The sequence below is a fragment of the Mustela putorius genome, unplaced genomic scaffold (assembly GCF_011764305.1).
Source record: "Mustela putorius furo isolate JIRA1106 unplaced genomic scaffold, ASM1176430v1.1 tig00000551_pilon_pilon_pilon, whole genome shotgun sequence".
NCBI lineage: Eukaryota > Metazoa > Chordata > Mammalia > Carnivora > Mustelidae > Mustela > Mustela putorius.
In genome coordinates, this window is record NW_025421412.1 from 2,713,619 (window position 1) to 2,736,958 (window position 23,340).

Here is a 23,340-nt window from a genome sequence, read left to right on the forward strand (position 1 = left end):
TATTGTGTGCGCCGTGCATTTATACGGTGGCATCCCCCACTTCTGGCTTCTTTTGAGCCTCTTGCTCATGGGTTTGGGCTTCCCAGTGTTTGCCGCCCCGGACGTCTGTGACTCTCCCCGCCTCCCTCGAGGACGGCTGCTGGTTGGATGGTCGTCTGAGAAAAGCCAATATGTTAGTCCCCGGACGGGAGGAGGAAATGCGTCCTCGCTTGTACAGATCGTGTCTACTAAGTGCCATGGTGGTTCCGTGCTGCCAGGCCTTCAGAAAAGTGCCAACTGCCGCGCAGCCGGTCCAGGGCCTGTCAGCACGGCCGTGGGCATGGATGGGACTTTGCTCGCACGTGCGATGAACCGATTCCCACGTGTCCCGGAAAGAGCGTGCGGGATTGGCACGCGGACTTGACGCTGCTTGTGCTGTACCCGCACGCGTGCAGATCAGCCGTCTTGGGAAATGTGGGTGTGACTTCTGACCCTTAACTCGCAGGTCTGCCCGGAAGAGGATTCCCAGGGTTTCCAGGAGCCAAAGGAGAGAAAGGTAACACTTGGAAAACACTTTCTTCCTTCCCCGCTGAGGGCGGACGCATGCGGCCCCAGCAGAGTGGGTCTCCGGTTGCGAGTCGGCCGTGGGCGGGCGTGACAGGCTTCGGCTCCGGGTCGGTGTTGTCCGTGCGGGCTCCCGGCCCCTGACAGACCAGCACCCGGGGCCCTGTGCTTCAGTTCGTTGTCCTCTGAAAAAGCAAGACAAGAATCACAAGGAGGAACCCGCGGTCAGTTTTGGCAATGACTGTTTCATTGCCTTCTTAGTTTTTCTTAATGACTTTGAAGTCATGCTAGAATTTTGGTATTGAATTGGCAACTTTGGAGTAATATGTTGGAGACTACATATGCAGGGTTTTTTCCCCCACAAGTTCTTACCTTAAAAAGCTTTAAAAAACAGGGGCGCCTGGGTGGCTCAGTCGGTGAAGCGTCTGCCTTCGGCTCAGGTCATGATCCCGGGGTCCTGGGGTCGAGCCCCGCATCCGGCTCCTTGTCTTTGAGCCCGTTGCTCTCTTGTGGGCTTCAAATAAAAAACAATCCTTAAAAACATGTTAGAAGTATGAAGAATGACAGCTGAGCTCTTGCATTCTAAGCTCGCTCTTTTCTAGGTCAACCACGGGCAGGGTCTAGTGTGTCACCGAGTAAAGCAGGGAGAGGGCGTGCCGCGCTGTTGTCCCCCTGATGCCTTCCTGGAGCCACTCCCTCCTCGACGCCGTACCGTGGTTTCTCCTCTCCCCTGCCCTTCGCCACCATCGCAAACTGTTGTCGTTGTTTAGGTTCAAAGGGCGACGTGGGTTTCCCGGGACAAGCCGGCAGCCCAGGCGTCCCCGGGGCCAAAGGAGAGCAAGGATTCATGGGTCCCCCGGGGCCGCAAGGACAGCCGGGCTTACCTGGAGCTCCAGGCCACGCTGTGGAGGGACCCAAGGGAGACCGGGGCCCACAGGGTCAGCCCGGCCTGCCAGGTAAGTGTGTCTCCCCAGGGTCAGAGTCGGGGCCGACACAGAAGGTGCAAATGCGCGCGTGTATGAGTGAAGGGAGCGCTTCGGTCCCCGCCGAAGTTTCTGATTTAGAAGCTTGCAGCTTTGACTTCAGCTCGAAACTGCTTCAGATGTCTGGGGACCCCACTGTTTGGGCTCCGCCGGGTCACTGTCACCCCTCCCAGGTCCTCTCTGTCAAGGACTTCGGCCGATGTGACAAGTGATTAGAGGCAGACCAGACGTTACCAGAAAGGCTGGGGCACAAACGTCCCTCAAGGCGGCTTTACCCCCGGTGGCGTCCTAGCTGCCCGTCTGCCCCGAGATGACTGCGCGGCAGGGCCGGGCATGGAGGTCGGGCGTCGTGTCCGCACCTGCTGCCTGTCGAGCGGACTCTCCCTTCACGACCGCCGGGGCTTCCGCGCTTGCGGCAGCTCCGTGCAGCGTTGCTGTCCCGTGGGGGGAAGGGGCAGTGGGTGGAGATGACGCCAGCCAAGCCCAGTGACACGTGTCCATAAAATCACCCTCTGACCCCAAGTGTGTGACTTTTGTGTCTCCCATTAGGGCTTCCGGGACCTGTGGGGCCTCCAGGGCTCCCTGGGCTTGACGGACTCAAAGGTGACAAAGGAAACCCAGGCTGGCCGGGGGCCCCCGGAACCCCAGGGACCCAAGGGAGAGCCAGGATTCCAGGGCCTGCCTGTGAGTTGTCCGTGTGTCCGTCGTGTGTGTGTGTGTGTGTGTGGTGTGCGCATGGACGTGGCGTCCCGCTCTCCAGTCCTCCCCGCAGGGGCTGTGCTCGCTGTGGTCCGCAGCCGTCTTTCCTAGCATCGCGGTTGCCCACGCGCACCTTCTTCCTAGTCTGGTGACCAGACCCGTCACAGGGAGCTGGGACCCCCCGGCTGCGGCCTGCAGCTGGGGGCCTGGGCCGGAACTCTGGGTCCACCCGTGATGCCGACAGCTAAGCCTCAGGAAGAGCAGGCCGCTCCCTGGTTCTGGGGCCGTGAGCGGCTGTCTGCGCCCGTGCACCCGTCTCTGCGTGTGCACAGACATCTGGGTGCGCGTGTTGTCATTGCGACACTTTTTTAAATAAGATGAAGCAAAGAAAGAAAGATGTGAGAAGCAGCACGACTCACTGTATCCTGAGAAAGGAGCTAGAGGAGGAAGTATTTTGAAGTAACCAGAAAATGAGATTAATAGGGTTAAAGTACACGCGCGATGCCGTATTTATGAGGAAAAACCAGCCTCCTTGGTTCTGCGTTTCCTTCTCTCCGTATTTAAAATCACTCTTTGGATAAGCTTTCGAGCTCATTCTAAAGGACAGGCACAACGCCTGAGTGCTGGGGGGGGGGACAGCCTCCAGAAGGTAGTTTGGTGCGGAAAGGTTGATCTATCGCGGGGACACGCACTCAGGGAGGCCTGGGTCTGTCCGCGGCACCGTGCTGACACACGGCATGCCCCTGCCGGGGAGCTGACCACGTAGAGGGACAGGGAGGAGGCGCCGTGATGGGAAGCGTGTTGTTTCAGCTTCCAGCTCCCTCGTGGAGACGTGCTAGAGACCCGTCATTCTGCTCACGTCACTCGAGAAGGCGCAAGCCCCATTTGTGCACAGGGCTCCTCGGCAGAGTGCTGAGGGCCCGGCCCAGCCCCCTGACTAGCCGGTTACTAGACAGACTTACTGTGTCCTGAGCATTTCCTGGCTGACCTTCTCCTTGTGTGTCTAGGGGATTGGTGGCTCGCCAGGGATCACGGGCTCGAAGGGTGACATGGGGCCTCCGGGAGTGCCGGGATTTCAAGGTAAAGCAATAGAGGAGGGGCCAAACCTGACCACTGGCCGTTTGACGTTGACAGGCCAGCCTCATTACGGTGCAAGACATTGTTCTCTTCGTTTTAAACACGCTGTTTCGTGCCGTGCCAGCCTGATTAGCCTCGCCCCATGAAGGGCTAGATAAAACACTCTGATTTTCTCATTCAGAATCAGTGGATCATTCTTATCTCCATCATTTGTGTGTCAGTGAGAAATCACGGGCTTGGGGCATTCATGAATTTATTAATGTGTGAAGGGAACATTTATTGGTGCTTCTCGGCTTCCAGGCACTGTGGGTTTTGCTGATGAATCTGGTGTATACGGATGGCAGGTGAGGGAAACAAGCCCTCCGCCTGCAGGCGTCTTGGGGTGTATCTGGGGACATGGGTGAACCGGGTCGTGGTCGAAAACAGGATTCTGTGCTGCACGACTGTTCGTGATCGTTGTACAGTTTGCTGGATGTTGGGGAAAGTGAGACTTCTAGGTTCTGGAAAGAAGCCTGTCATTAGAAGTCGTACACAGCTGACTGGAAGTTGTTCTTTTCTTCCCCGAGGACAAATGAAAGCTTGTTCACCATGTGTGTGTACACATGTAGCCGTGGGTGCACATGGACCTATGTGTGCGGTATGCGGACACACATGTAATGGGCACACGCGTGTGCACGTGTGCAGGGATGTGTGTGCCCGCGAGCTTGCATGTGCCCATGCTTGCGCATCATTGGGAGTTCCGCGCAGACCGTGTTCTTTTTTCGTCCAGGTCAGAAAGGCCTCCCTGGCCTGCAGGGAATAAAGGGCGATCAAGGTGACCAAGGCTTCCCTGGAAGTAAAGGTAAGAGCGTTGCTGTGCTGGTGGCACCTTACTCACACCCCAAACGCACGGAGTCAGGGAGTTTGGTTGTAGGGATGTGAGAGGCTTGAACATTGTTAGGAAATAGTTGATTAAAAATTCTTTGGTAGCTCGTCAGGACATTTTTACTGCACGTCTTGAAAGTCAGGGTCATTATCTAGGGGTAAATCCGGAGGAGAGGGCAGGACAGACTCCAGAGTCCCCGCCCGCAGCTTGGAGGCAGGCGGCCCCCCCACGCGGCTGTCCCAGGAGGCGCTCGGCCTCGCATGGACGGGCTGCGAGGGGACCGGGCAGCACGGAGCTCTGCATAGGAAAGACTGTCCCTCCACTTCTCCACCATCGCGGTGTGCGCCGGCTCCCGCACCCCAAGCCAGTCTCGGGGGGAAATGGGTGAAGTATAGCCAGTGTCTTGTCCTGGTTCCTGCTGGGCCGACGTGTTTCCAGGGCTGTGCTGAATTTTCGAAATCAGGCTTCGAGAGACCCTGAGCAGTACAATGTCTGGAACTGAAGAAATGGGGAAGGTGTGTGGAGGCCCCGTGTGCAGGGCAGGAGAGGCCTCGGTGAGGCCGACTCGGAGGCCCTGCGGACGGGGTCACCCCCACCTCTCCAGAGCTGTCACGCAGAGGGGTTAGGTGTATGCGTCACTGGAAATGAAGGCCCGTGACTGTAATGTACCCACGGCCGACTCCAGAGAAGCGTGAGAAGAACCTTCCCAGCGCATGTGCTGCAGCCCTCTGGGGGCGGCTGGGCTCCCCGGGACGGGGCCTCACCTGCTGGGCCTGTACAGCGGAGGGTCGCATGGCAGTTGTCAGGGATTCTGAAGCTCAGCGGCCAGTTTATACCAATGGCCCCAGCCTGAGGATTCAGGATTTCACATTAAACAATAGACGTGTGCACGCACATGTGTGTTCACGGAGGCCTGTGACTTGTAGTTTTGATACCGACTGGATTCCGAGAACCGTGTGTTTGGATTGGGTTTCACATTGGGCTCTTCTTCGGGGACATGGACAGTGGAACTGACCAGCGGCACTCCCGATTTCCACAGGCCTTCCCGGTCCCCCAGGGCCCCCGGGACCCTACGACATCATCAAAGGGGAGCCAGGGCTTCCTGGCCCCGAGGGTCCTGCAGGTGTAAAGGGGCTCCCAGGGCCTCCAGGCCCCAAAGGACAGCAAGGTAAGACTAGCTGAACTGCAAAGGGCGGTGTGGGGGTCAGGGAGGGACCTGGCGGGCTTTCTTCTTCACACATGTGTCTCAAATCAGGGCCTCTGGGTGGTGACAGTGTAGACACAGGTTTGAGTATGACTTTCCTACTTTGCTTCAGTGGGTATCAAAACCTCGTGAAGTGTTTGAGGGGACCGAGAAAGCCAGGACAGGATACAGGAGAAGCTAGAGGGATGTACAGTCGGACAGATCTGTGCCTGCTGCGGAGCCCACGGGTGGCAGACACAGAGGTCACCTTTTCCAGCAAGAAGCTGAGGGGTGGCAGGAGTTGTTGGTCTGGAACAGGAGAACGGGTCCTGAGAGCGGCCCAGGGGACCCAGCCAGCTGGCGGTTCGTGCCTGGGGTTCCCAGCCTCCTGCCCTAGAACTTTCTGAATATTCCCAGTGGCAAGAGCTACTGGCGAGGGTGGGCGGACACTCCAGGAGAAGGAAGACCCGACAACCAAGAGGGGGCATCTGTGAAGCTCTAAGTGTAAGCGGCCGCGGGGCCGGGGCGCACAGAGAGCCGGAGTCTGTCCGCGTGGGTGTATCTGTTGTGTACCAATGACTGGAGGCTCGAGCATGTGGCCTGGGGAGATGCGTGGGAGCCCCCCGTGTGTCACAGCCCTGCTCTCCCCCGACGAAGCTGCCTTCCCGCACACCGGGTGCGGACAGCAGTGGCAGCGAGGGTCGGGAGCTCCGAATCAGGCGTTGGGGCGCGTGGCCTGCAAACGCGAGTTTGCCCGCCGTGGGGGCTGCCAACAGCGCTTTGTGGGAGGCGCTCCCAGCCGTCCGGGAGAGCTTCCTCTCTGCAGCTGACCGGACGCACTCGCAAAGGGAAGATACAGCCTGCAGGGCTCTGGACCCGGTGGCGGATTCCTTGTCCTTTTCTGTAGGCGTGACGGGATCCGTGGGCTTACCCGGACCGCCTGGTGTTCCTGGTTTTGACGGCGCCCCTGGCCAGAAAGGAGAGACGGGACCCTATGGCCCCCCTGGTAGGTTTGCCGTGTCCTCCCCAGCCGGCCGCCCTCCACCCGCGTCCTCGGGTTCAAAGCGGGAGGCTCACGCGTGCGGAAAGCTGCACAGTCGGAAGGAGCACGTTATTTGACAGATTCCCAAAGAAGTCTGGTTTTGTTTTTTGTTTCTTGTTATTTTTGTTTTCATTTTTTTTGGAAGAAATAGGTCTTACAGAGGAGGGGAAGGGCGGCCATCATTTTTTCTGTGGGGGAGACAGTATTGATGTAGCCCAGTATTTGCAGACGTGGTGAGCGACGGCCCGTGGGGAGGGCCGGGGGCCTCCGGGGGGGTGGGCCGGAGCTGCAGAAACTGCATGTGGGCGGCAGAGGTGAGGAGCTGGGTAGCCGTGCCGGCGTGGGCCACAAGCGTGGCGGCGATCTGGTCCCCGACGGAGCTGGGGCGCGGCTGCCCCACGAGGGCTGTGGTGCTGCCCTGGAGGGGACGGGCCCAGCCCAGCGGAAGGCCCGCGAGCCGCTTTGCAGGCAGCGTAGGGCCCCGGGCGCCGGCAGGACTCGCCGCCAGCACCGGCCCTCACCGCCCTGTTTCCGAGCGCCGTCCCGCGGCGCTGCCGTGCAAGGAAGCCGCCCTCAAAGAAGATGTTGTTCTAGTAACTCTGTGATCCCTCCTCCCGGAGAGGAGCCCCGAGTGTTGCCTGAGTGACATGCGTGGAATCATGCTGCGTATTCTACTTCCTCCTCTGCCCCTTCTCACTACTTCATTTACGCGCTGGCCTCAGGTCGCCCGGCGTCTGCTCAGCTCCCAGCGGGGTGCTATCCTGGGTCTCGGGCGGTCTGTGGAAAGCAGAAGCTGGGCAGCCCAGAGGCGGGTGCCGTTCTCTCCCTCCTCGAGCCTGTCGGGGAGCCCATCTGCAGCCAAGGAAACCTAGTTCTCTTGCGTCTTCAGGTCCACGAGGGTTCCCGGGCCCGCCAGGCCCCGACGGCTTGCCAGGATCCATGGGCCCCCCGGGCACCCCGTCTGTGGACCACGGCTTCCTTGTGACCAGGCACAGTCAGACAACAGATGACCCACAGTGTCCTCCTGGGACCAAAATTCTGTACCACGGGTACTCCTTGCTCTACGTGCAAGGCAACGAACGGGCCCACGGCCAGGACCTAGGTGAGACGCTGGGGACGCGTGTGCTTGTGCCAGAGTATTGAGACGGTAGTGTGGACGGTGCCTGATTCCGCTTCCCTCCGTCCCGATAAAACGAACCACTGAGTTCAGCCACTGGCACGTCACTAGGGAAGCCAAGAAAATGTAGAGGTGTAAAGCTTTGACCTTTTAAATTCGTAGAGCTTTCACTCTCTTCTTCAAACGATCCGTCGGTCAGACTTTCTGGAGTCCATTCTTCATGGTTGGCACTGAGAGTCTGAAAATAGGGCCGTTTTGCTGGTGCTCCTTCAAACAAGGTGCACGCGACCCGCCCCGCATTTCTCTGCACACTCCGAGCTCTGTCCCTCCGCTGGTTTCCATGAGGAGGTGCCCGCTGGCTGTCGTTTCTCTAGTCGCCTCCAGACACCCTGCCCCGAATTCGCTTACCGACACACGCCTCCAGCTGGCATGGAGCTTGGAAACAAGCAGCCCAAGAAGGGAAGTCTCTGCGTTTTCGGCAAAGCGGTCGTTAAAGACATTGCCAGGTGGTTACTGTCCGTCACACAGAGTCCGTCCCCTGCTAAATTTCTTTTGGAATTCAGTTTTAGAAAAGACTTTTCTCCTTTCATCAGAATGTCCTGCATAATTCTTTATGGTTTTCCTCTGCCTTGATCATTTCCATTTCCTCTCGTGCTTATTCCCCCCACTGGCCCGCGTGGGCGTTTACTTCTGCTTATAACGCACCCGCGCCACCCCCGCCGCCCGCCACGCCGTCCGCGGCAGACCGGTCAGAAGGCCGGTCCCTGACGCTCGCTGTCCCCGCGGCTCTAGGCACGGCCGGGAGCTGCCTGCGCAAGTTCAGCACGATGCCCTTCCTCTTCTGCAACATCAACGACGTGTGCAACTTTGCGTCCCGGAACGACTACTCCTACTGGCTGTCCACGCCCGAGCCCATGCCCATGTCCATGGCGCCCGTCGCCGGGGACAACATCCGGCCGTTCATCAGCAGGTGAGTCGGGCCCTTGTCGGGGCGGAGCTGTGACTGAAGAAGGAAGATCGCTCACGGTCTAGGCAGAAGTGGTTCCGTTTTTTGTTTTTTTTCCATTTTTTCTCCCCCAAAACATTCGACCGGATGCTGTTGAGCTTATTAAGTGTGACGTCAGACTTTGGTCACACAAGTCAGCCATGAAATCGTTCTCTGTAAAAGTTAGCTCTCCTCCTCAGCGTGCCGGTGCGGGCCGGGGAGGCGGTGCCCAGCTTCGGGGCGGAATTCCTGCTGTGTGAGTCACAGGCCGGCCGCCTCCTCCGTGAAGCGGAGCCCCCGGGCGCTCGGCAGCCACTGGAACAGCATTCTCGGTTCTGTTTCATCAGTTAGTTCCCTAAGGAGCCTCTTCAGGCTTTCTCCTTCTGAATCTCCCCACCCCCATGAGATTTAAAATGTTTTGATTATTTTTAATTGTAGTAAAACGGACATCACGTTAAATGATCATCTTCACCATTTCTAAGGGCGCAGTTCTGTGGTACTCACTGTGGGAAATCACGTATGGGTGTGAGGGGATCCCCATGAAATCACAACAAGCAGACATACCGTAGATCTGTGCTCGATACACAAGACGACGACACAGGTTTACTGTAGACGCAGAGATGTGTGCGCATCAAGGCTTCCTTCGTGTTCTCACACCCCACCTCCTCCTGCTCCCTTACGGTGCGGTCCCGCTGACAAGTCCTGTGTCTGACGGAGCCGCTTCCCAAATTAAGTACTTTCCACACTAATTAGTATCTGGAATATGTTTTCCGGTCGGCCTGGTAGTTAAGAGGGGAGATTGAAATTATTATGACTGAGAAATAAATACACAGTCGTCCCATTTTCGCTTTTATTCTTCTGATTAAAAACGGATTCCTTCACTCTACTCAGACGTAGTAGAAAAGTGGCAAAGGTATGAAGTCATCTATGAAGTTTTTATCTGGAGTGGTACTTTCTAACACACAAGATAGTAAGGGGTGGACAGAAAGCGAGGCAGACCTGTTTGCCCCAGGAAGTGAGAGGGAGGACTGACGTTAGCCTTTCTACACTCCCTGCAAAGAGCCAGGCAGCTTTTGATGAGGAAGAGATGGCAAGGTCCTGGGTCAGAGGGCAGGGGTGCGGAAGTGCATGCTGGAGCCGGTCCTGGGAGCCCCGAGGCTGGTCTGTGGCTCTGGCCCAGCTGGCTCGGGATTGCGGGTCCCGGCAGCCCCGGTTCTTACTGAGGGAACAGGGACCACAGGGGCGGACCCGGGGCGGAAGGGCTGGGAGGTGCCTCATAAACGGGAAAACCATAGATTTTCCACGGATCGACAGTAAACTGTCTCCTGACAGCTTTCTTTGATGTTTCTTTTGAGCTGTAAGAAAACTCACTTTATGGGTCTTAAAACGGGCCACGTGGTTCGTTACACGTTGACGTGGCCCCTTTCCAAATGGTCATTTTCGTGCGTCACTGAGTGTCTGGGACTTTCTCTGCGGAGACTGTCCTCACGCGGAGCCGCGGTGGCTGCGCAGGAGGAGAACTAACCACCTCTGTGTTTCTGTTCAGCTTCCCTTGGATAACAGGTAGAAAATGATTATTTATGTTTGTTTGTGATTTTCCTTCTGATGACTCTGCCCTTGGACCCTGATTTGGCTGGGGGCGGGGCTGTGGCGTGGGTTTGCAATATTCCCAGATCCGGTCCCTGAGAAGCCTGTGTCTGACCTGAGCTAGTCCGGGCCCTGCTGGCGTTAACCAACCCACGGCAGCGACCCCTCAGCGTGGAGCGGCCCTACCGGTCATGCCCCCAGCCCGCTGCTCCTGTCACCCTCCCTCTGGAGCAGGGCTGCCCACTTCTGGTCTCTGAGCACGCGGGTTTCCTGGTGACTCACTCCGCTGTCGCAGCAGGTCTCAGACTTCCCGGTCACTCGGGGGAGCTCCGAAAGCTTCGCTTTTAGAGTTAATAACACAAAATCCTTGCTGTGGAGCAGGAAAGCCAGGAGCTTCTCTCCTTTCATCCTGAGAAAGGGCAGACGTTTCTGAGTTTGTGCAGACGGACTCACGAGCTCCTGATTGTTTCACTGTCCTGGGGACAGGACCACGGCCCACGGAGCAGGGGCCGTGCTCCCGCTTCTTCCCGTCCGTGTCCATCTGACGGGGTGGCGTCGGGAGCTCCCTCCCCATGGGCCCCCGGCCGCCACGCTCTCTTCCTGGCTTCTGTGCCCCGCAGACAGATGGCGGCAGATGTAGGAGGCCAACTTCAGTGTTTGACGGAGGCTTTTAACTCATCTGCACTTGTGTGAAATAGAGTAGAAAATTGCACGTGCGCGCGCACAGACACATCCACGGAAAATGGAATGACTGATGTAGGCCTTTCCCGCTCCCCGTCCATTTTTCATGCAAATGTTCCTGCATGACTAGGTGTGATGATTCACAGCGCTTGTAGACATTTATCGGCATTGCTAACACCCTGTTCACTTTGTGACTTCAATGTCATTATGTGACTGCTGGTGTTTAAATTTTTTTTTTTTTCTTTAACAAACATTTTCCTGCCATCGAAGGGCTCCCTGAGCCGGGCAGGTCTGGGTCCGGAGAGCATGTGTGGCTGTAGTTCGTTACTGGGTGTCGGTCGCCTGGGTCGGGGAGGCCCCTGGCCCCGAGCGGGTTCTGTGGGAGGTGCACCCGCCGCAGTGTCCCACGCAGCCCCCCGCCCGGGGCAGGCTCTCCCCCACGGCTCTGCTAGCTGCGAGTCCACAGTGAGTCCACAGCGGCTCACGGGGACGTCCAGCCCCACGTGCAGTGTTTGCTAGTGACTCGTCCACATGTCTTCCCTCCGTTGAAGGGGATTCCCCGCTGGAAACAAATCACTGAATTCCAGAAGTGGTAGCACTTGGTTTCCGCCAACTCTCCTGTCTCAAGTGTTCGTTGTGTTTTGCTAAAATCCACGCTCCCTGTTGAAAAATCGGGAAACGTTGGAAGGCAAAAGGGAGAAAACACCCGTCCACGGTCCCCCAGCCCCTCCTGGAGATGGCCACGGTTGCCCCCCGGCCCTCTGATGACCTCCTCCCCACAAAGCAGACGGTTCAGCCAGTGTCGGGTGTGGATTTTCTAACACCGAGAGGGGCTTAGAGAATCTGCATGAGGGGTGCAAGACGGCAGCCTGCACCTTACAACAGGAAGCTGGCTCAGAACCTGTGAGCGCAGGGGTGGGTGAGAGCAGGAGGAGGAACGGACAGGCACAGGCTTCGTCCCGCGCCGTCCCCACAGCCGTGCTCAGGGTCCGTGCCCTCTGCCTTCCAGGTGTGCGGTGTGTGAGGCGCCAGCCATGGTGATGGCCGTGCACAGCCAGACCATCCAGATCCCACCGTGCCCCAGTGGCTGGTCCTCCCTCTGGATTGGCTACTCCTTCGTCATGGTGAGCACTTGGGGAACGTCCGAGCACCCTAACCTCGTCCCCCTGCGCCCCTGCCCTCAGTTCTCAGCCTCCTGCAGTGCCGGCCTCTCCTCCGGACCAAAGCCTGCCCAGGGGCCTGGCCTGCTCTGCCGCGGACAGCAGCCATTCCTGCCTCCTGCCTCTTGAGTCTCTGCTCTGGGACTAGGTGGTGGGGACACTGCCAGGAGCTTCCCTGGGGTCAGAGCGTCTCCCCAGGAGGACAGGAGCTGGGTGCACATTCACGCAGCTCCCAGGAGCCTGAAGCAGAAGCATGGGGTGCGGGGGAGTGCGAGGGCCCGCGGCCTTCCTGCGGGGAGAGGCTGCTCTGTGCCCCGCGGCTGTCCCTGATGGTCCCACCCCTGAATAGAATAGGAAGCATGACACCTGTCTGCGGTCCCATGGTGGCCGCTTCTTTGACTCTGTCACCCCAATTTTGAGTAGCGATTGCATGTGTGGGAGCTGTGCACGGGGAAGTCAGGTGGAGGGGATCACCCGCAGGGGCCGGCCTGCGGTGCCCTCGGCCTCCGCACAGGCCCCGCCCACCCGCAGCCTGTCACCCTCTCAGTTGCGGCCGCAGGGACATTGAGGTCCCCAGGTGACCGTTGGCCACTGTTTGTTGATGGGAAAGTGGCTTCACAACTGCTTCCTCCTGCCGTGGGGACGGCAAGTGCAGAAGGAACGGAGCAGCCGGGAAAGCAGGTGTCAGAGCGCCGTGTCGCATTCCAGTTGGGCTGTGGGTGTCCTGGGCGGGCGGGGCTTCAGCAGGGCGTGAGGGTCGGCAGCTCCGCCAAGCCCTGGCAGTGGCTTTGTGAGTCTAACCACTGCGTTGTGGCTGCTTATCAAGAAAGCCAGAGCAGACTACAGGGTAGAGATAGGACAGCAGCAGTGAGGAGACGGGCTGAATCTTTTGACTCCATGATCATAAGAAATACTAAACAGAACCTCCTTCTGACAGAAGTGGCCCCGGCCCAAGGAGCAAAGAACCTCAGGAGAGCCTTTGGTCCCCATGACGAAGAACTGAAACAATGATTGCTCCCAATTTCCCCAAATCAAGAACAAGCCAAAACAGTGGTGTCCTAGAGAGTTCTGCATCACTTCCCAGCCGGTGGGGGCTTTTGGGGACCCAGAAGGGCTCTGGCCTGACAGTCTGGAAACCCCTGTACTTGCTTCACCTTTGCCTGGGACCATGGTCAGATCCAGAATGTTCAAGCATCCTCTGGTCCTGCTCTGGGAATGGAGGGCATTAGCTTTGTCCTCAGAGGGCTCTCATGGCTCTGAAATCTCACGTCTGAACCAGTATTCATGGCGATTTTGGAATTTCTTGTCTCCTTTGGGGTCATTCATCTTATGGTCCCAGTTTCTGAGCGCAGGTCTGTCCTCCTGGAACCCACTGGACCCAGGTGCCTTACAATAGTGGTTACCCTTTCTTCCTCTTGTTTCAATTTTCTGTCTTTTCAGAGAAAGGGAACTGATGATTGTTCTTTACCGTGTAGCAGGACACATAGCTTCGAATGCAGCAGATGCAGGGTTTTAATTATCGTCTCTGATTTTGATTAGAAAGCTTGATGTTACATCTGTTGGCTTCAGCACCATTTACACATTTGGGCTCTTTCTTCTGTCCCAAGTTAGAGGAGTTTCAGCGTTTCAGACGTTATAAGGAGCAAGGCCGGCATTTCTTTAACTCTTGATGCCCGCGGGTGATCCCCGTCCGGTCAGGGGAGACCGGTGATGCGGTTCCGGCACAGGGTCTAGCTGCTGTGCTCCCCGCAAGGAGCAGGGCCGGCTTGTGGGTGGAGGGCGGTGTGGGCACCCATGTGTTTCGAGGTGACCTGCCGAGGCTTCCCTGGGGGCTACTCTGGCTGCTCGCTGGGCACCACCAGGCTCTGTGTGGGCAGCGGGCAGGGGCCCGACTCACGGCTCGCGCCCGCCCCGCAGCACACCAGCGCCGGCGCTGAAGGTTCCGGCCAGGCCCTGGCATCCCCCGGCTCTTGTCTGGAGGAGTTCAGGAGTGCGCCGTTCATCGAGTGCCACGGCCGCGGGACATGCAACTACTACGCCAACGCTTACAGCTTCTGGCTTGCCACGATCGAGAGAAGTGAGATGTTCAAGTAAGTCAGAAGGGCCCCTCTGTGGCGTTGGGACCCGTGTGACCCTGGCACAGAGTCTTAGAGGGTCGGCACGCACTGATTAGGGCTGCGTCCTCCACGAGCGGTCCTGAGCACCCGACCTATCGCTCCCGTGGCAGCCGCGGCGCTCACGCCAGTGTGTGCGCTGGGTGAGGGCTGAGGGACGTGGCCAGACTGGTAGGCCATGAAAATCAGAGTTAATTTCAGCCCAAACGCACTGAAATCAATAGGGAAGCCCCTCCTTTTCTTCCCCACCAGGATTTCACCGTTGACACAACTGCCCAGGGGCTGCTGGCTTTGCCGACGTTGCCGTGGAGCCCGGCGCCGTTGGGATGCGGAGGGTGCCAACCAGCCCTCTGTCCTGTGTGCGGCCCCTGCTGGCCAGGCGCCCGGGCCCACGAGCGAGCCCCAGCAGTGACTGTCTTGCCGTGTGTCGCTGCCCACATTAGTACCCCTCCCCGCTGGAGATGCGCCTTCCCGTCTGCGCCTTCTCGGGGGGAGTGGGGCGACCCTTCTGGGAGCCTGTCTCAGCTTCCTGAGTGAGCTCACGAAAGGCAAAGCAACACTCTCTATCTTGTTGTATTTTAAGCACCAGAACAGTACCAGGTACTTAACTGGTAGCTTAATGAGACTTTCCAGGCAACTGGAAATTTGACATCAACTCGGGACAGAACCTTACCGTCAGTTACCTAATTGAGCACTTGGGTGTATCAGGTCCTGGGGCTTCCATTGTAGGGTCAATGGGTGATAATGAGTTGGTTTTGTGGTTTTGTAAGTTTGTTTGTTTTGAACGAGTAGCCTGGCACAAAGAACTGAAATAATAGATTAGATCCCATTATTTCAAATAATTAATTTGAGGGTGGTTAAGATTTTCACAGAAGTTGCTAAAATCCACAGCCCTAATTTTAGGACGTTACTGGGATTATATGGCTACTTTAGTCTTAATAGAACTCGTTTAGTGCCGGCTTCAGCCTTATGCCTCTAACCGTCAAATGAGGTGGGGTTTCTAGGATCAAGGATGCATTTGAGTTACTAACTGTCTCCCCGCCAGCCTCCAGTCAGACTACCTACCGCGTATAACCCAGCAAAAGCTTACAGAAGCATTTCAGGGTCTAGTAATCACCCCAGATTCGCTGTTCGTTACACATTTGGCGGGTGTTTAATGAGCACTTACTCTGTGTGAAGGGTTGCGGAGAAGAGACCTTCCTCTGCGGGCGGAGTTCATGGTCTGGTGGAGGAGAGAGGCGGGAGCGGAAGGACGGGCCGAGGGGCAGGGCGGCGCGGCCGGTGTGGGGCAGGGCAGCACGGCGGGTGTGGCTCAGACCGGGCAGCCGCGTGGACACGGGGTGGCTGTTTGTTTCCGTGCCCTCCCCGGCGCGCACTTGGGCAGCCACCATCCTCAGGGCCAGGGATGGGGGGTATACTTGATCGCGTGCCTCCCTCCCCCCATCGTGAGGGCAGGTGACACCCAGCAGGGTGTCCGTTCGCTAGGGCGAGCAGGGGTCGCCGCTTGTCCTGGGCTGGGCCCCCCCCCCCCCCCGATACCTCGGAGACCTCCGGGCCTGGGGGGGAAGCCCGAGGACCTGGCCCGCCTCGCTGAGCCGCGGCGCCGACGGCCGGTTTCTGTGTCGTCCCGTAGGAAGCCCACGCCGTCCACCTTGAAGGCCGGGGAGCTGCGCACACACGTCAGCCGCTGCCAAGTCTGCATGAGGAGAACGTAATGGCGCCCGGCCCTCCGCTAACGTACAACATGGTGCTACTCCCTCCTCTTCCCCTTCTATTTTTTAACAGCAACGAACCCTAGAAATATATCCTGTGTACCTCACTGCCCAGTATGAAAACCGTAAAGTGCCTTATAGGAATTTGCGTAACTAACACCCCCTGCTTCGGTGGCCTCTACTTGCTGAAGGAGAAACAAAGACCGTGATAAGCTGTCATAGTGACATACCAGATGGCACTTGTGATGCAATAAAAGTGTAACTCTGTCCTACAATCCGGTGCACTGATGTGTAGCGTGAGACTCCATCAGAAAACCAAAGGGTGCTAGGAGGTGTGCGGGGGCTTCCGTCCTGCTCGAAAGCCCGTCTCCACCCTGTATCGCAGCAGCTGCCTTGTCAGCCCCGGAAGGGACGTCTGTCTGTGTCCCTGTCAAGCCGGGTCTATACGAACAGCGGCCACGCAGCCCCCGTGTGTCGGGGCCGCACGTGGAGCGGCGGGCTCAGCAGCCGGAACTTCCAGCCCCCCCCAAACATACATCGAGGTCTCTCTGCTCCGTGTGGTACTAAGCAGCTGCTTTTGCAGAAGTCACGAATTTCCTGTGGAATAAAGATGGTCCAAAAGTAGGCAGAAATTAAATATATATATATTTTAGTAATTTATATAGATGTCAGCAATTAGGCAGGGCAAGTTTTTGTTAAAATAAAGCTCACATGGTTTCTTCCTCGGAAAGACTGTGTTGTCCTTTCACGTAGATTTTTAGCACACGCGGGTGTTGGATGGCCACATCCGCGCTCACTGTTCACCTCGAACCCAGAACTCGTGTGTCGCCAAAGCCAAAGCCAAAGCCAAAGCCAGGCTCGTGAACGTGGTGTCGATGACGGTGAAGCATGTCCTTTGAGCTTTACTGTTTTTATTCTGTATTAAGCATCTTCAGGGTTTTCAACACTGATCACAACTGAATGACTCAACCGCAGAACCGGCCGCCCTACAAAGGCCTTCCTGTCGTTCGTATTCCTCACTCCGCGGCCTGGAGCGGAAACAGCCCCGCAGGATCTTCGTCTCCGTGTCCCCCAGGGCGGCGCCTGCGCCGCGTCCCCGGTCTCGCGAGCGCCGCAGACGTCAGGGACCGGACGGATTGCAGGACAGCAGCAGTGACCACTGTCCCGGAAATGACATTTCACCCCAAGTCTCCAAAACCGGTTTTAAGACTACTAAGGCCTTTTATGTAATTTCTTTAACTGTGTATTTCTTAAAAATTCAAATTTGTAATAAAACTATTTGTATAAAAATTAAGCTTTTATTAATTTGTGCTTCTCCCTCAGCCTGCTTGTGTGCTCTCTCTCTCCCCAAGAAATACATAGAATATTCAGAATTAATAAAAGTGGGTTCAGCGAGTGGGGGCAGGGGTTAGAACTGAGAACAGGGCTATGTGAGGGACGGGTGGCTGGGGTTCAAGCTGACATGAGGCTAGAAAGAAGATGGCAGATTCTTTTCCCTGATCTCATTTTCGGTTTACACCTGATCAAACGTGACCCCTGGGGAATGAGTGCGACACTGTGTGTTCCGGAAAAAGCTCTAAATGCTGTGGTGTTCCTGGTTATCGCACCCGACAGAGCTGTCTCGAGGACGGATTGGGACAGTGGGTGAACGTGACCCCACGTACGTGAGCAGGAAACCTCACTCCGGGTCTGGCTTCGGCCCCTCCCACCACCCATCTGTGATAAAACTGAGCAAGACGTTTCCCTCACCTTACTATACAGGAGGATAGGAGGAGGGAGCCCTGAGCCATCAGGCTTGACTCCCACTGAAGTCACAGACACGGGGCACCCCCTAGGGCTGCCATCTGGGAGCATTTTGTTTCCATGTATACAAGCGATTTCTTACACATCACTAGGTACTAGACACAGCTGGTGTGTCTAGGAAAGGACAAAGAAGGTACGACACCCTGAATCCCAGCTTTCAGATCCCCTGTGTTTTGTGTCTTATTCGAGCAGGTTTTACGTGTTATTTTTAGAATTCTCCTCCAGTAAAATGGGTTGGCGTTGATGGACAGTTCCGTGAATTGCAACATACATACAGGTTCATGGAGGCGGCATCAGAATCCGTCCCCAGGAGGGTTAGAGCGCCCCGAGATAGCCCCTCCAGCTCTCGCTCCGTGGAGGCCCTCCCCCGCCCCCACCCCCGGCTCCTGACCACCCACATCCCTCCCTGTCACTCGTCTCTTCGAGAGTGGAGTCAGAGCGTGCAAGGCCTGACACTGGCCCGCACTCAGCGCGGTGCACTGGCCGTCCTCCGAGTTGCTCTGTGCGCCCGTGGTGTGCTCCCTCCTACTGCTGGGGGCTTCTGCGAACGTGTGCCCTCTGTGCATTGAAGGACATTTGGACTATTGCCAGTCTCTGTTTTTTTGTTTGTTTGTTTATTCCTTTTATTTTACTTTATTATTTTTTAATTTATTTTCAGTGTAACAGTATTCATTGTTTTTGCACCACACCCAGTGCTCCATGCAATCTGTGCCCTCTCCAATACCCACCACCTGGTTCCCCCAACCTCCCACCCCCCGCCACTTCAGACCCCTCAGATTGTTTTTCAGAGTCCACAGTCTCTCATGGTTCACCTCCCCTTCCAATTTCCCCCAACACCCTTCTCCCCTCTAACTCCCCATGTCCTCCATGCTATTTGTTATGCTCCACAATAAGTGAAACCATGTGATAATTGACTCTCTCTGCTTGACTTATTTCACTCAGCATAATCTCTTCCAGTCCCGTCCATGTTGCTACAAAAGTTGGGTATTCGTCCTTTCTGATGGAGGCATCATACTCCATAGTGTATATGGACCACATCTTCCTTATCCATTCGTCCGTTGAAGGGCATCTTGGTTCTTTCCACAGTTTGGCGACCGTGGCCATTGCTGCTATAAACATTGGGGTACAGATGGCCCTTCTTTTCACGACATCTGTATCTTTGGGGTAAATGCCCAGTAGTGCAATGGCAGGGTCATAGGGAAGTTCTATTTTTAATTTCTTGAGGAATCTCCACACTGTTCTCCAAAGAGGCTGCACCAACTTGCATTCCCACCAACAGTGGAAGAGGGTTCCCCTTTCTCCTCATCCCCTCCAACACATGTTGTTTCCTGTCTTGCTAATTTTGGCCATTCTAACTGGTGTAAGGTGATATCTCAATGTGGTTTCAACATAGTATTAGAAGTCCTAGCAACAGCAATCAGAGAAAAAGGGAAATAAAAGGTATCCAAATTGGCAACGAAGAAGTCAAACTCGCTCTCTTCGCAGATGACGTGATTCTTTATATGGAAAACCCAAAAGACTCCACCCCCAAACTACTAGAACTCATTCAGCAATTCAGCAACGTGGCAGGATACAAAGTCAATGTACAGAAATCAGTGGCTTTCTTATACACTAACAATGAAAATACAGAAAGGGAAATTCGAGAATCGATTCCATTTACTATAGCACCAAGAACCATAAGATATCTGGGAATAAACCTAACCAAAGAGGTAAAGGATCTGTACTCGAGGAACTACAGAACACTCATGAAAGAAACTGAAGAAGACATAAAAAGATGGAAGACCACTCCATGTTCTTGAATCAGAGGAATAAACGTTGTTAAAATGTCTATACTGCCTAGAGCAAGCTATACTTTTAATGCCATTCCAATCAAAATTCCACCAGTATTTTTCAAAGAGCTGGAGCAAATAATCCAAAAATTTGTATGGAATCAGAAGAGACCCCGAATTGCTAAGGAAATGTTGAAAAACAAAAATAAAACTGCGGGCATCACGTTATCTGATTTCAAGCTTTACTACAAAGCTGTGATCACCAAGACAGCATGCTACTGGCATAAAAACAGACACACAGACCAGTGGAACAGAGTAGAGAGCCCAGATATGGACCCTCAACTCTATGGTCAAATAATCTTTCACAAAACAGGAAAAAATATACAGTGGAAAAAAGACAGTCTCTTCAATAAATGGTGCTGGGGAAACTGGACAGCTATATGTAGAAGAATGAAACTCGACCATTCTCTTACACCGTACACAAAGATAAACTCAAAATGGATAAAAGACCTTGACGTGAGACAGGAATCCATCAGAATCCTAGAATCCCATAGGCAGTAACCTCTTCGATATCAGCCACAGCAACTTCTTTCAAGATAGGTCTCCAAAGGCAAAGGAAACAAAAGCGAAGATGAACATTTGGGACTTCATCAAGATGAAAAGCTTCTGCACAGCACAGGAAACAGTCAAGAAAACAAAGAGGCAACCCACGGAATGGGAGAAGATATTTGCAAATGACAGTACAGACAAAAGGTTATATCCAGGATCTATAAAGAACTCCTCAAACTCAACACACACAAAACAGACAATCATATCAAAAAATGGGCAGAAGATATGAACAGACACTTCTCCAATGAAGACATACAAATGGCTCTCAGACACATGAAAAAATGTTCATCATCACTAGCCATCAGGGAGATTCAAATTAAAACCACATTGAGATACCACCTTATGCCAGTCTCTGTTGATGGTGAATAGAGAATGAACTTTCATGTTCGGGCTTTTGTGGGAATGTAAGTTTGTATTTCTTCAGAGTAAACACGCAGGACTGGGATTGCTGGGTCACAGGGTGATTGTGGGTTTGCCAGTGTGAACACAGTCCCACTGTTGTGCGGAGGTGCTGGGCCATTTTGCGTTTCCTCCAGCAATGCACGGGAGCACCAAAAGCAGCACGTTCACTCCGAGTTGGGGACTGCCAGTACTTTTGGTGTCATTGTGACCTGTAGTGGCATTGTGACTGTAGCTTCGGCATGAAGCTGCACTTCCAATTTGCCCTTCCCAAACAGCTCAGGTTGTTGACCATCTTCATGCCTTTTCTGGCCATCAGCACCTCCTCCTTTTGGAAGTATCTATGAAGTTTTGCTCATTTCAACATTTGTTTCTTTTTAAAATTGTTTTTATTATGTTAGTCACCATATAGTACATCATCAGTTTTTGCTGTGGTGCTCCGAGATTCCTTGTTTGCATACAACACCCAGTGCTCCGTGCAGTCCGTGCCCGCCTTGCCAGTCAGTGGCACCTGCCACCGGGCTCACCCATCCCCCCACCTGCTCCCCTCTAAAACCCTCAGTTTGATTCCTGGTAAAATTTGTTTCTTTGCGTACTGTTGAGGTTTGAAAGTTCTCTGATGCTCTGCTTACAAGTCACCAGCTAGAGAAATGATTTGCAAGTTCACCCTCTTACCCGTCTCTCACCAGCTCGAGGTTTTCATTTTGAAATGAAATGTCAGCATCTTCTCTGTGCAACGTGCTTTTGGTATCATGTTAAAGAACTTTTTGATTACCCCTTAGTCACAAAGATTTTTTTCTCCTGCTTTCTTCTAAAAACTATGGTTTTACTGACGACATTGAGATCTGGGATCCAGTCTTAAATTTTTTCAGTCAGTGAAATCCACATAACTTGAAACTCACCACAATTCAGTCAACAATTCAGCGGCATTTGGTACATTTACAATGTGGTTTTACTACCTCTGTTTCCAAAACGAGATGTATCTTCATCACCCCACTTCCAGAGCCCATTCAGCAGTGACTTCCTACCCTTGGCCACCCCTGGTCTGTTTTCGGACTACGGATTTTCCAACTCTGGGTTCCGCGCAGTGTGGTGATTCGGTGGGTGACCTCCGCACCTGACGTCTTCCACCGGAAGAAACATACAGGTATATGAACAGTGCAGCTCTGCACACCATGTGCCGGCGCCTTCCAGCCCGTTTGCAGTTCTTTGCAGTCTGTATCGAGGAGCAGAATTGATGAGTCCTGTGGTGACTCTAAGTTTGGGAGGAGACATCAGATGGTTTTCTGCAGAAGCTGGACCATTCTCCACCCCCACCAACCATATGCCAGGGCCTCCGTCTCACATTCTCACCGGCCCTTGTATCCTCCGGGCTTGGGTTATACACGTTCTCCTGGGTGTGAGGTGGTATCTCATTGTGGTTTCAATTTGCGTTTCCCTTATTCCTAATCACGTTCAGCATCGTGTCACATGCTTATTGGCCATTTATGCATCTTTGAAGAAAGAGCTTTAAGTCCTTTGCCCATTGAAAAAAATTTTTTTTTGCTAAGTGTTCTTTATTCTGTGTACTAGACCCTTCTCAGTTACATGATTGGCAAATATATTCTTCCCTCGTGGGTTATATTTTTACTTTCTTGATAATGTCCTTCAATGCACAAAATTTTACAATTCTGATTAATTACAATTTATCTATTTTTCTTGTGTTGCTCATGCTCGTGTCATAGCAAAGAATGCATTGTCAGATCCTAGGTTGCGAACATTTACCCGTTATGTTCTCCTGGAAGCATTTTATGGTTTTAGCTCTTATATTAGGTCGATGGTCCACTCTGAGTTAATTTTTGTGAGACTGGGGGTCAATTCCACTCTTTGGCATATGTATTTCCAGTTGTCTTACACCGTTTATTAAAGACACGATCTCTTCCCAATTGGATAGTCTCGACACTTTGGTCAAAGATCAGTTGACCATAGATACGTGTGTTCTATGATCCATTCTGACTTATTTTTTAAATGACATGTAAGTTTTAGATTAAGGCTTATTTCACATATAGGTATCTAATTGTTCAGATTTTGTACAAGGCTACGATTTCTTCATTTAATTGATTTTATAACTTGTCAAAACTAATTGCCAATGCTTTCTGTAGCCCTATTTCTTGGACTCTATTTTGTTTCATTGATCTCTATGACTGCCTTCATTAAGGCAGTGATTAATTAAGCTTTAATTGATTAAATTTAGCTATAAATTAGAGCCTGATTAATTTAGCTTAACGTAAGTCTTCACATTAGTGGGTGTAATTCTTCCCACTTTGTGTTTCCTTTTCAGAATTGTTTTGGTGAGTCTAATTTCTTTGCTTTTCTATACAAATGTGAGATTTAGTTTTCAGTAAATCCTTTTTGTGATTTTAATTGGAATTTTATTAAATGTATTCATCATTTGGGAAGAATGATCAATTTTACTATACTGAATCTTACATTCCAACAACACTGTATGTCTTTTCATTGATTTAGATCTTTATTGATGTTTTAATGATCATTTTATAGGTTTAAGCCTACAGATTGTGTACATTTTGGTTAGATTCATACCTGTATATTTATTTTCCAGAGCCATTGTAAGTAGAATTATTTTTAATTTTTTGTTTTCCAGTTGTACATACTAATCTACAGAAATATGATTGATTTTTTTTGTTGTCTATTGATTCAGATCCCATGACATTGCCAAGTTTACTTCATAGTTCCAGGAGGATTTTAACATTATTTATTTATTTGACCGAGAGGGACACAGCAAGAGAGGGAACACAAGCAGGGGAACAGCAGAGGGAGAGGGGGAAGCAGGCTTCCCGCAGAGCAGGACCTCGATGTGGGGCTTGATCCCAGGACCCCATGACCCGAGCTGAAGGCAGATGCTTAATGACTGAGCCACCCAGGCGCCCCATCCAGGAGGATTTTTTATAACTTTGTTAGGGTTTTCTACATAGACAAGCAGGTTTTTTTTTTTTTTTTTAAATGAATAGGGAC

At 53.6% G+C, this 23,340-nt stretch overlaps 1 protein-coding gene across 1 annotated transcript in view; it reads left to right on the forward strand.

Annotated features, from left to right (window-relative positions):
* Positions 1-17,038, forward strand: part of COL4A1 (collagen type IV alpha 1 chain) — a 130,087-nt gene extending 113,049 nt beyond the window's left edge. The window contains 13 exon segments of the mRNA XM_045081320.1: positions 485-535; positions 1,314-1,499; positions 2,076-2,173; positions 2,175-2,210; positions 3,233-3,305; positions 4,072-4,143; positions 5,207-5,335; positions 6,258-6,356; positions 7,282-7,494; positions 8,302-8,479; positions 11,772-11,886; positions 13,840-14,012; positions 15,670-17,038. Coding sequence (XP_044937255.1) covers positions 485-535; positions 1,314-1,499; positions 2,076-2,173; positions 2,175-2,210; positions 3,233-3,305; positions 4,072-4,143; positions 5,207-5,335; positions 6,258-6,356; positions 7,282-7,494; positions 8,302-8,479; positions 11,772-11,886; positions 13,840-14,012; positions 15,670-15,751 — 1,505 coding nt within the window. The 3' untranslated portion in view covers positions 15,752-17,038.
* Positions 17,039-23,340: the final 6,302 nt, after the last annotated feature.